The sequence below is a fragment of the Lissotriton vulgaris genome, chromosome 7 (assembly GCF_964263255.1).
Source record: "Lissotriton vulgaris chromosome 7, aLisVul1.2, whole genome shotgun sequence".
Taxonomy (NCBI): Eukaryota; Metazoa; Chordata; class Amphibia; order Caudata; family Salamandridae; genus Lissotriton; species Lissotriton vulgaris.
Window position 1 is genome coordinate 1,261,446,077 of NC_141695.1, and position 13,600 is coordinate 1,261,459,676.

At 46.4% G+C, this 13,600-nt stretch overlaps 1 protein-coding gene across 2 annotated transcripts in view; it reads left to right on the top strand.

The window, feature by feature from the left end:
- LOC147703367 (uncharacterized) overlaps positions 1–13,600 on the top strand; it is a 115,215-nt gene that overhangs the window by 87,998 nt on the left and 13,617 nt on the right. For both annotated transcript variants that reach the window (XM_086931807.1, XM_086931806.1), the window contains exons 15-16: positions 22–134; positions 6,988–7,081. In XM_086931807.1, coding sequence (XP_086787933.1) covers positions 22–134; positions 6,988–7,081 — 207 coding nt within the window. The remainder of the gene's footprint in view (positions 1–21; positions 135–6,987; positions 7,082–13,600) is intronic.

A 13,600-nucleotide genomic window follows, 5' to 3' on the forward strand; every position in this document is an offset into this window, starting at 1 on the left:
TTACTCTTTGTGTGTCTCCAGGATGGGAACAGCTCACAGTGCCAGAGTATCCTGAACACACAGGGCGCAGTCACCTGCCTGTGCATCGATCAAGTGAACGGCAGCATTATCGCAGGAGTCCATGACACTATCAGGTAAGGCTCATAAGGAAAACGCACAACAAAGATCATAGTCTCACATAGGATGGCAGAACCATGGCAGAGTCCAGCTCATCTCATGTGGAGCAATGAGGAGATTCTCAGCCTTCATGTTTACTAGTCCAGGAAGCACCTGACGCTCATCCCTAACTAAGATCACAAGATGCTTTAATGCCGCTGGGACACGGGTTTTCCAGACCTGAGCTTTTCCTTTACAGTATGTTAGAAATCACTGGGTTATTTTTGATTCAATTGAACAGATGCAAGATGACAAGTACTGGAATGCATTTCTCTATTAATCAAATGCCCAGGTCAGGAAATGAGGTGTCCTAGCGACATGGAGCCAACTAGTATGTCTTTACTTATTTCTGCTAGAGTCAACTGTTCATGTCTCAACTCTCCACAGGATGGAGCTCCCTTATTCAGGCTCTTCATAATCAGTAGGTGATGCAATCTTTGTTCAGCTGGTACAATTTGGGAAACCAGACTCTGTTCCTCTACAGCCCAGTAGAGTGCAGACTTTCTTCTCCAACTAATATACTCCCTGCATGAGACATCTTCCTCAATGTTTCTCTATGCTGCCCACAGTGGAGGAGTGACCACTTGACACCATATCAAGAAGCCACAATGGTTTAATTAAGGTTGTCATCTTGCTTCTAGTCATCATGGGCTCCGGATTTCCAACCTGAGCTTTTCACTTACACATCATTAAGTATGCTAGTATGTATGTATTTGTGTAATGCATGTGGTATTTTTGTTAAGCACAAGCGGTCAAATGCAAAGGTATAGCCCCGGAGTGATGATGGGGTAGCTGGGTGCTGAGACCAGACGCATGCTGTTACTGCATCATGAATTAGAACTCTTTAAAGAGGTTTGTCTTCAGTTATTTCCTAAAATGGAGTAGGGCTGGAACAGCCCTAATGGATTTGGAGATGCTGTTACTGCTCATGGGAGTATAAAAGGAGAAGACCTGTTGCCTCGTTTTATTCTTCTTTCACCTCTTCATCTCCAGTCTGATAGTGTCCTTGATGTGAGTGCGCAGAAAGCAACCAGACATGGTGGGTGTTTTAGTGATACAGGCCGCAGTGCCAGTCGTGACGTGTTTGTAGATATAGCTGGTCTTGAAGATGGTGTGGGAGGAAAGTTGAGCCAGTGTTGTTCAATCAGGTGGGGTGGGGTGGTCATATTTCTTAAGATCCTTCAGGATGCTTGCCTAAGGCATCAATGATGTTCTTAGAGGGACCACTTTGGAGCGTGGGACACCCTGGAGCAGGGTGGCTGCTATTATCCATATGCAAAAGTATTTAAGCAGGGAGTGGATTCTGTGGTTGATTGTCTTGAAGAGCATTCTGCTTTGGTTAGCTGCTTTATTGATGGTGCTGGTAAAGTACTTAACTTTTGCTTATTTGATAAGTTGTCTACATGTTGTATGGATGGACTTCACTAGACTGAGATCATTTGGAGTTCTGTTTCTTCATGTCTGTGGATGGAGTGTTTGTTTGTCTTTGGAATATACCAAGGATCTGAAGGGTTCGGCTTGCAGTTGCATGTTATAGTTTTATTTTGGGTGTTTGTTGGGTTTTTCTGAATCTGTTGAATTCATTCTGAAATGTACAGATCTTAGATGTGCCAGTTGCAGGATGAGTTTGAGCCTTGGGTTGTTAATGGAGAAACCGTTGGAAGATCTGAAGATTTGTCATTCTCTTTTGAGTGAGCTCAATTTGCTGATTGGATACATTTTAAGTAAAAAATCTCTTCACAAACGCACCGTTTGTTGGAGAACTATCTTTCAAAACGGTTTTCTCCTAGAAAATTCTTCATGAAAATCTTTTGTGCCAAAAGCTTCACATGCTACTGTTTTTGAAGTTTTTAAAACCTTGCAGCCTTCGAAAAGTGTAGAGTTTTTGAATACCCTGCTGGTGAAATTTAAATGTGACCCACTACGATTTGACTGCTCTCATTTTCTTTGCATTACAATACTTGCAGTCCTGCATTCATTATGATAAAATAAAACAAGCATTTACAATGCAATGGTCTCGGCATTATTAAAGGTAGAGCTATTGGCATTGCTCATGACATTTTTTTTAACTGATAAATAAATGGCATTGTCATTTACATTGCCAATAGCTTAATCGTTAAATAAATGGCATTGCCATTTACAATGCCAATAACTTAATAGCTCGCAAATGCATGACCTATTGCATTTACACCCACACAGAGCCACACACACAAAGCCACCCACACACATAGAGCCACCCACACAGAGCCTCACACACACACACACACACACAGAGCCACACACACACACAGAGCCACACACACACCCAGAGCCACACACACACACCCAGAGCCACACACACACACTCCCAGAGTCACACACACACACACCCAGAGTCACACACACACACACCCAGAGTCACACACACACGCACACCCAGAGCCACACACACACACACCCAGAGCCACACACACACACCCAGAGCCACACACACACCCAGAGCCACACACACACAGAGCCACATACACACAGAGCCACACACACACCCAGAGCCACACACACCCAGAGCCACACACACACACCCAGAGCCACGCACACACACCCAGAGCCACGCACATACCCACCCAGAGCCACGCACACACCCACCCAGAGCTACACACACACCCACTCAGAGCCACACACACACACCCAGAGCTACACACACACACACACACACAGGGAAAGCAAGCACAGCCAGGGGGCAGGGAAGCAAGCACAGCCAGGGGGCAGGGAAGCAAGCACAGCCAGGGGGGCAGGGGAGCAAGCACAGCCAGGGGGCAGGGGAGCAAACACAGCCAGGGGGCAGGGGAGCAAACACAGCCAGGGGGCAGGGGAGCAAACACAGCCAGGGGGAAGGGGAGCAAGCACAGTCAAGGGGCAGGGGAGCAAGTATAGCCAGGGAGCAGGGGAGTAAACAGCCAGGGGGCAGGGGAGCAAGCACAGCCCTCTGGAGCGCCTCGGTACGGCTATGGGCAACAGTCCTACCAACTCCCACGCATCTCACGTGAGACGCGAGCCTGCCTGTCCTGAGGTGTGACGGTGCCTGGCACAGGCTCAGTGGTTCCCTTGTCTTTCCCGCCGTGCTCCCCTCCCGCCCCACCCATGTGACTGGTGTTGGTTGGCAGGAGGCCCGGGGTCCCACACTGTGTGAGCCCCAGTTCTTGCCGAGCTCGGCCGTGCTTTCCTGATGTTGTTTTGCCGGGTCCGAGCGCAGATAAATGTGCATCCGTCGAGTGAGCCATGGAGAGGGAGTGAAGCCAGGGGGAGCAAGAGCTGAGGGGTGGGAGGAACCGGTGAGGATGGGGGCGAGTAAGGTGCCAAGGGGAAGATGTGAAACAGTTAGCGGAGAGGAAAGTACAGGTCAGATGAACATTTTTAGGGGACAATAAAACCAAGTAGACTCTGCCCCGAAACTTGGGGGTGAGTGGTCGTTGTTGCCTAGTTTCACGTGGTGCATCAGAGGAAAGGCAGTGTTTACAGATGTGCTTTTGTTGGGACGAAGACAGACGAAGGAGAGCTGCGGGTGGAGGGAAGGGGGCGGGCGGAGGGAAGGGGGGGCGAGAGCGGGATGAAGGAGAGCTGCGGGCGGAGGGAAGGGGGGTGCGAGACGAAGGAGAGCTGTGGGCGGAGGGAAGGGGGGGTGCGAAGTGCGTTGGCAAAGCGTCTGGGCTAACTGACGGTTTCAGATGGCATTAAAGTTACTTAAAATCTCTATTACTTGGTATAAAGAAACCTCCGATTTCTTAAACTAGCTTTATCGCTTTGAAGTCACTTGCGGAAGTTACATCATACGTACCTGCCCCCACCACAAGCGCAAAGGCACCACAGCTGTTGAAACAATGCAGCAGTGACCTGGAGCGAACGTTTACATTGAGGAAGGCCACCCGGCAGCCCAGTTTGGCCAGCCCCAGCCAGACGTGCACAAAGTCGGGCTCATTGCTCATGAGCAGGGCCACCGTGTCCCCTTTCTTGAACGATGCATGGCGGAGAAAGACCTGGGCAACCCGGCTGCTCCTGCAGTCCACTTGCCGATAGGTGTGGCTTTGCCCTTCGAAAATCAGGAACGTCTTGTCGGGCACGCTCTCTGCCACGGCCAGAAAGCGGTCCAGGACCGTCTCCACGCGACCTCTGCGCTTGTAGAGCTCCACGCACAACCCGCTGCGGAGCACCTTCAGCAAGTAGCCCAGGTCCAGCCAGAAGTAGGGAAAGAAGACCCTCAGCACGAGGTGCAGGGCCAGCAGCGCCACCGTGCAAGCGGAGAGACCGGCCAGAAGCATGGGTGCAGCCGCAGAGAGCAGGGGCTGCCAGAAAGAGTGCAGTCTCACCACTCGTGGAGCAGCAGCATCCCGCCTGTAACAGGCAATCGTGGGTCTTTCAGTACGGAATGGGCGTTTTCATGTGCGCGAACTGCCTACTCTGTCAGCGGGGTGCACCTTAAGGGTACAAGAGTTCAGCTGATCGGAACTGAAAAGAAAAACAACACTGGATGTTCTGTAACTCGCATCTTTGCCCCGTCCCTCCACCCTAGAATCACCGCACTCCAACAAACAGCCGATCAGTGTCCCTGCCTGTTGGCCCAACCTCCAGCAAGCTCATCCGATCTGATACACACAGCACACGCCTACAAGGTCTGCGTTTGTCAAACTAACAATCACAGTTTTCTTTTCTTTTGCACTGTCCTTCGGCTCTATATATTTCCGCAAGTCTTCGTCGGCTAGGCTGCGGCCCGGGATCCAGTACGGGTGTGATTAATCACTCGTTCATTTGCGTGCTTTCACATGGACAGCCACTGCACGGGGCTTCCAGCGCCGCATCTCTCCAGGCTCTGGAGAGGAGGCACGCTCGGAGCGGAGATCCAGACAGAGCAGGGAGAGGCCCAAACCCCAAGCCGAGCACACTGAGCCGGAGCAGGGACAGAGCCGGCAAAGGGGGCGCGTCACCACTCGAGCGGGGAGGGAGGGAGGCAGAGAGAGCGAGGATTAAACAACGGAGGGAGAGAGCAGGGGCAGGGAAACGGTCTGTCGCGTCAGGCGGTCGGACAGAAATGGCGGCGCAAAGCTCCGCAAATTTTGGATTCGGGGGAGTGTTTGGCCGTCCCCAAAAGGGGCGGGGCTTAAAAGTGGAAAGAACAGAACCAACACGCCGCCGAATCCGAAAGAGACGGAGCTTCTTTCGAGGGACGCCTCTCTCCTCCAATGGCTGGCCTCCGTTTAGGAAGCCAGCCAATGGAGGCGAAACAGAGGAGAGAGGCGGGTTAAACTGCCCTACTGAAGATCATTAAATCTCCGACTTCCGGTCCTCGACCTAAAAAGCACTGCAAGTACTAGAATGTAAAGAAAAACAGGACTGGAAAAGATATTGATGCATGATGTTCAACAACCTGAAAGGCGTGCTTGTAGTTACGGTCCTACTTTGTGCCTGTATACCCAACCCGCAGATGGTAACTAGCCTGCTTCAGCCTCTACGCTTCCCTGATGATGGGCGCCTCTCTACCCCTTGCAGGAAGTACCAATTCTGGCTCTGCTCCTGTCTGTCCTGGAGATGGTACCGCTGTCTACTTCCTGCAGAGAGTAACCCTCCTGCCTCAGCCTCTGTGTGGCCTGCAGGAGACAAATTCAATGCTCCATACAGGGGAAGTTGTTGTAGTCAGTACTTTAAATGGGCTAGTACTGTCCGGTACTGTGTACTGGCGCTTTTTTATTTTAAGAGGGAGGGTACCTGCACTTCTCAAGAAAAACGTAGGGGCAGATTTACAAGCCCCCTGCGCCACCAGTACGTCACTTTTCGTGACGTGCTGGTGGCGCAGGGGGCTCCTCCATAATTACAAGGAGGGGAAAAGCCACCTTGCGTGACTTTTCTCCTTTCCGTGTAAATATGGCCCCTTCAAACGCAGCACTGTGCGTGGGAGGGGCGTTCCATGGGTGTTGCTGTGGGTGTTCTCATTCAACGCCCATGGAACAAGACACATCTCCAGATTTACGAGAAATCGTAAATCTGGAGATGCGTGTGAATGCTACGCCACCCTAGAGGTGGCATAGCGAGGCGCAACGAGGAGACATGTTTTCATGTCTCCTCGTTTGTTCCTCTTTCAATGCCTGCTGCATTCTACAGCACGCATTGAAAGAGGAAAAAGCCTCTTGTGATTGTTTTTGTGCAGGAAGGTGCCCCTTCCTGCACAAAAACAATCTCCCCACGACGCAGGCATCCTTGCACCATGGTGCAAGGGTGCCTGCGCCGGCGCATGGCTGCAGTTTGTGCACCTGCGCAGGGGAAGCACATAGATGCGACATATTCTTATAAATATGTCGCATCTCTGTGCTTTCCAAACTAACCCAGCACGGCACAGCAAAATTACTTGCTGCACCGTGCTGCGTTACTTTGTTGTAAATCTGCCCCATAATACTTTTAATTGGAGAGTACCAGCACTTCTTAGAAACAAGCAGGTACTCCGGTACAGGACCTGCACTTCTATTTTTCCATTTCAAGTACTGGTTGTACTCCCTGAAAGTGGTAGCCTCCTAGCCTCGGCCCCTATACGGCATACAGGAAGCAGCCTCACATTGTGCCCTCAATCTGTGCACTTGTTGGCTAAGTCAAAAGGACTTCAATTTCTACATCCCGGGCGTTACTTAAACAACTGATTTTTTCAGGTTTTATTTACTTACCTGGTTCAAATAAAGTAACACCAGACCACCACTCCCATTTTGCACTGATTTGTGAACTGAAATCCATGGAATGTGGTGTTGGCGCAATGGCGTATGGAGTGATCTGGAATCCCGAGGTCCACTGATGTAACTGCTTTTGTCTCCTCAGGGTATACGATGCAGATTCTCTTCTTCAAGTTCAAACTAACCTGGGACACAAAGATTGTGTTCAGTCTGTTATCCATATACCCGAACTGAAGCAGGTATTATGGAGTGGGAGGGATGTGCGTGTGGTTCTATGTGGTGAGAATACCTGTGATCCTACATGTGGCTGTGTATGTGTCTATTTATGAATATATGGTGTTACCTTAGGGACTCCACATTACCAGGACATCTTGTTTCTGCTCCTGTGTTTCAATGTTTTCTCAATTTCCACTTCCATGAAGTTTTAACAGGGAAAAGACTATAAACCAAACCTTAAAAATGTTCTTTGTGGACCTTTTTCACGGCGATTGGGGGCGCTTATAAATAACACTGTAAAGACCAGCTTGACGATTTGCAGGGTGGGATACTGTGGTGTCAAATTAAACAAACTTAGTGACAGAATGAAACAAAGGGTAAATATGAACATAAGGGAACACATTGTAAACATGTGCAAAGAGAGGGCGCAACAAAGAACGTAAAGAAAAGGCAAGTAGGCGAGAAAGTTAGAGAGAAAGTAATGGAGTATAGTGGAGAAAGAAGGAAAAAGGTGAGAAAGAAGGTAGGAAGTCAAGAAAAAAGAAAGGATGAGAGAGAGAGAGAGAGAGAGAGAGAGAGAGAGAGATGGAAGAGGCAGAGGGAATGCTGAAGGAAGCAAGAGAACGGAATGGAAAAGGAAGAAAGAGGCAGGAAGGAAAAATAGACAAAAACTATGAAACTAGGACGAAGAATACGATAAAAAAAAATAATGGAGGTGAGGAAGCAAGGAAAAGGCAAGAAATTGAGTAAGGGAGGGAGTGAAAACATACAGATGAAGGAAGTAGAAGAAGGAAAATAAAGGAAAAGCAAGAATGAAAGAAAGGGAAAAGAAAGCAAAGAAAGTCAGAAAGAGTGAGAGTAAAGTAGAAGATAGTAAGACAATGTACACCCACCTCCCCTAGCATACTGATGGCTAGGTAATAATGCGTCATAGGCATATCTTCACCATTCTTGCCATAATCTAAGCCAATTTGAGCATAGTGGTGCCAGCTCTGGCTTACGGCGCCTTCCCACAATTTCTGATGAACATCGTGGCTTAAGCCGTGGTTCTCCTCCATTCATCCACTTATTATGAGAGGCCCACAAAATGGGTTGCTACTTGGCAACTCCTGAAGTCATCATTAAATTCAATGGTGAGAAAGTAATTACCATTGCTAATTAGATATACACTTGCACACCAGTTTGTTTGCAGTTTTTGTATTTGTTGCGTGCTCCCGGGTGTGCACTCCATCGTGCACGTTATAAATATCGAAATGCATGCCCCTGAATTGGGGAACGTCCCCTGGTCACTGCTGTGTCCCCTATGGGGCTGTAAATGTTTCAATCCTTGTTTGTACTAAATAAATTAAATCATTTGATTGTTATCGTAATTAGAGTTGTTAATCACTCTTTTTTTTCGAATCCTTTTCTTGTTCAAATGCATGTTAATAAATGAGCCAATGCATTTCGGCTATTATAAGCCTTCATCAGGGAACAATTGTCCAAAACTAAATTTATGTTTTTAATACACGAGGAAACATAAGATTTGTTGCTCAAACCATGATAATCTAATATATGACGTGAATTCTATTCCAGAAAGGTGAAGTTACTGTGTGTCACAAAGTAAAACAGTGATGAAGTGAGTCAAACAGGTATTGACCTAAATGATCCATAGGGTTGCCGATTCTAACGCGATCGGTTATGGTTTTCTTAACGTTGTTTCCAACTTGGTAAGCTTATCGGAGTGTCTAAAACCATAATATTATGGTAGGTGGTGTGTGCTCAAAGTGAAACAAACCGGAAACAGTAACAACGTGAATTGAAACCCGAACAGGCTTTTTAACGTTTAACCAACTAGGTATCCTGCTCGAAGTGTTTGTGTTAGTACAGTTGTGCATAAATCTTAATCTTAATCAGACTTTAACCCCTTAAGGGCTGCGCCCGTCCAGCGGCCGACGGCACCACTACCTCGGGAGTGCTGCCGTCGGCCGTTGGACGTTCCAACTGCACCTGCGCAATGGAACGTTCAGCACTGGAGCTGGACGTTCCAAAGGTGTTAAGTGGCTTACGTGGTATCGCTATGTTACAAGTTAGTGGCGGTTGCCGTGTGTCAAGGTTCCATGGGCTCAAATAGCTCGCAGCTTGCCCTTAGTTTAAATTCAAACGGTAGCGCTGTAACTTACTTGGAGTGGTTTCCCAATATTCGTGATGAAGTCCCACATCCCACGTCCCATGCCTTAACAGAAGCAATCGCAGACCTTAACAATAAAGATGACAAAATTCAATTTACATCAAAAATACACGCATCAAATATTTCCTTTCTAGATGTGGAGATTACAAGAACCAACACAGGTTTTAATACCGATATATACCGTAAACCAACGGACCGCAACAATCTCCTACACTACCACAGCTTTCATCAGGAAAGCTTAAAGAAACATCTACCGTACTCACAAATGCTTCGGGTGAAAAGAATAGTATCATCACCAGAAAGAACGAATAACTGAATCGAGGAAATGGTACAAGATTTCAACAAAGAGGGCACCCTCAGGATGTACTGAATCAAGCCAAAACGCGATGTGCACAGAAACTAGAAATGAACTTTTGGAAAAAAACACCCATAAAAGAAAACACCAGTGTTGTAATAGTCTCAAAATATTCCACCAAAAGCAAAGCATTCAAAAATATTGTTAAAAGACATTGGTCCATACTGGCACAAGAACATGAATGTAATCACATTTTCAAGGATGAACCACTTTTTGCATACCAAAGAGCAAGGAACCTGGGAGAAATACTAAAATCCCAAACCTCAAAAATAGTGAATACATACAACGGTACATTACCTTGCCACAGTTGCAGCAATTGCAATAACGTTATAAGAGGAGCGATCATCACCCACCCAAGGAAAGGACACACAATTAAATTGCAAGTATCAGCCACATGTGAAACTATGAATGTTTTGTATCTTCTAAAATGTCCCTGTGGACAAGGCTATGTTGGTAAAACAGAACGAAAAATTAAGACTAGAATTAATGGACACAAATCAAACATACGTAACAGAATGACTAAATCAACGGTAGCAAGCCATTTCATGGAAGTGTCACACAACATTAGTCATTTGAACAAGAAAAGGATTTGAAGAAAAAGAGTGATTAACAACTCTAATTACGATAAGACTCAAATGAATAAAAACGAACGAATTAAACAAAAGGATGATTTCATTTATTTAGTACAAACAAGGATTGAAACATTTATAGCCCCATAGGGGACACAACAGTGACCAGGGGACGTTCCCCAATTCAGGGGCACGCATTTTGATATAAAGTAATTACCACACCATTACAACTTCTTCCCAAAGGTCCCACTAAGAAATGAGGGACTACAGGGGAAATCTGTAACTTCAGGTCCGATTCTCCTAGTAATCCATTATTTTGGCCCTAACTTTCACCTGGAGATTTTGCCTACTTTTGGCATCCAAAACTCATGGGTGAAAGTAACTAGCTCCACAGTGTTCCTGAAAATCCTATAATTCCAGTGGGTTTATTAACTGTTAGTATCTGCCCCATCGGAATGTAGCGTCCACTCGTAATGAGGGCTTGAGTAGCTACCAATATTTTATGAAGTGCATCCTGGTACGTGTTTGCAGTACGTGGGCATATAAGGCAGATTCAGTTTGTGCGGCCAAGAGTACATGTCAACAATTTATGAAAAGGCCAAACTGGCATTTGGGCACTAAAATTGTGAATTTCGTAAATTAAAAGCTGATATTTGAGAGACAGAAAGTAATTGTAAATATGTGCAATCTTTTGTTGTGTGGAAAAGTTTAAGAACAATGGTGTATACCTCTTGAAAATATCAACTGGATCACGACAGTGGTCAAAGTGCTTCTAAATATTATTGTATTTTCACTAATTTTTAGATCATTTGGCCTTACAATACTCCCTTTGCTTTGTCCTTGTCTGTATCATTATCTTCTCTGTCCCGTTGTCTCTGTCCTCCCTGGCTCCCTGCCCGTGTCCCCCAACTCGAATATTCATGTTTCCTCTGTCCAGGTGCCTGTGTCTCCTGTCAATGTTTAAGTGTCTCTCCTGACCCAGCATGAGTGTTCATTTTCCCCGTCTGACAGATTAGGCCCCTAGTCTATTTGTTATGTCCTGTCTGTCCCAGTGTCTGTCTCCTTTTTAGACCCTGGCTATGTATTTCCAGTCACTGTGGTACTGTCCCTCTAGCTGAGTGTCAGTGGCAATACCACCTCCTCTTTCCTTCTGCTAATGTTTTGCATGTCCCAATGTTAAAGTCTTCCCAACCATATTGTTGGGGTTTCTCTCACACAAGCATCCGTTTTCCCTTCCCAGTATCTGTGTACCCAATCCCAGTGTCTGCATCCTCTTTGTTTAAGCAACATTGTCTCCCCTTTGCAAGTTTGTTTCTTTTTTTCTAGTTCCTTCCCTGCATCTACACTGTACCACAGAATATGATTCCCCTGTCCCTGTGCCAGGTGATCCCTGCCCTGGTGGATGTGTCTACTTGTACAAGTGTCTTCTCTAAGCCACTGTAAGTGTCTTCCCTACCTTTTAATCATACATTAAATATGGGATAAAGTACACCTGCCATACATTATCAGAATATGGCAAGTCACGAGAAGTTCCATGACCATATTATTATGAGCATGATGTTTTTCCATTTTAGGTATTCCCCCTTCTTGAATTGTATGTGTTGGTTATTTCGGTATAAATATTGAAGTACATGATGCACATTTATTCATGCCATTATTAATTCTCCTTGAATATGTTCATTTTCTTTTGTATGAGTCAAATTCTCTGTACTTGTGATTGTTTAAATAGTAAACAAAGTTTCATGGAAGCTGATAACATTAGGTCTTGTTTATTGTTTTTAAACAAAATGCATGGTTCCTTTGAATGTAAATAAATGAAAAGGTGCCAAGGCATTTTCTGCTAATTGTTTATTCTGAATAGTCCAGCAATGGTCAGATGTTACAAAAACGAACACTAGGGCGTCGATTCCGATCCGGTAAAATGCGCTCCGAATCATCGTACGGAGCAATTTTCCCCGTACGAATCGTACCCGTACACGTCCCCGTACGTACGACGAAGTACGATCCGTACCAGGAGCCAAAGACCGTACGAGTCGTACAGGACTCCGTACGACTAAAATATCCGTACGAGTCTCACTCGGAACCCGCTGTACGTGACATCGCAACGGTTCGCGGCTGGTTTTTACGACCCAGCAAGTACGATTCGTGTCGGGTACGCAACGTACGACCCTTTTTTTTACGGGAGCTGGAAACAGCCATAAACGCATAGTTTGCACCGAAACAAGTACAGAAGGCCCCCCTGGGGACGCCGCGTACCCCCCATGATCGGCGGGGTACGCGCCGTACCCCTGCGATCATGTGGGGTACGCGGCGTACACCCAGCGTACATGGGGTACGCACCGTACCCCATGTACGGTGGGTGTACGGTGCGCACCCCGTGTACGCTGGGTGTACGGCGCATACCCCACATGATCGCAGGGGTACAGCGCGTACCCTGCCGATCATGGGGGGTACGCGGCGTACGGTGTGTATGTGATTGAGCACTTTTCTGTACAAATCGCCCTTACCTGACGCGGACCGTACGAATAGCGTCCTGATCACCCGGTCCGGATCGTACTCGCCGGGTCGTACGGTGTGTTTACGAGTCGTACGGAAACGGCTCCGGATACGAATCGTACGGACGGGGATTTTACCGGATCGGAATCGACGCCTAGGTGTGAGAGGGAGAGCGGAACTTCGTACCAAAGACTCGGGACAGAGGCCATACAGAATGTATCACCTTCCTTTGCTGAAGGTTACCTTGAGGCGCATGTAGCCTTCACTTGCCTGGCTTATTGGTCTGCTAACTGGTGCAGACAAGGAAGGCAGGCGCTGTAATTTTTTTGAACATTTGTTATTTGTTTAGACGAGGTATGCTGGTATTGTCCATCTTTGAAACTCGAGTTAGGGCCATTTCTTATGTTCTAAGAAGAGGATGAGATTGTTAAGTATTGACATAAAGAAAGAATTACGATTTTATATATATGTTAGAATACTATTTGCTAGTCTCATTTCTGGTGGATCTTGCTGCTACTATATTGTTTACATTCATTAGTTACTATTCATTTAGAGTGCACCAGGATAGGTTTCTGATTTAAGAAAAATAAATCTTTGAAATGTATATTTCCTAGTCTGGTCTCCTAGTCTTGTGTGACTTTCCATATTGAACAAGCATTTGCAATGCAATAGGTCTCGCATTAATTAAGTTTGAGCTATTGGCATTGCTAAATATTGCAACACCAATTGCAACAAAAGTCCTTAAATTGTAGGCCAAATAAATGTGTGTTTATTTTTGTAACAATGGTGGCATGCTGCACTTTAGATGAATATGTTTAAAAGTAAAGTGCACCATACTGCGATTGCTACAATAGTTAATTGTGGATGCGTTAACAATTGATGTGTGCATTGATGGCTGGTGGTGTGTGTGCCTGTAGAAATTGTGCACTGCCGGCTGGTGGTGTGTGTGCCT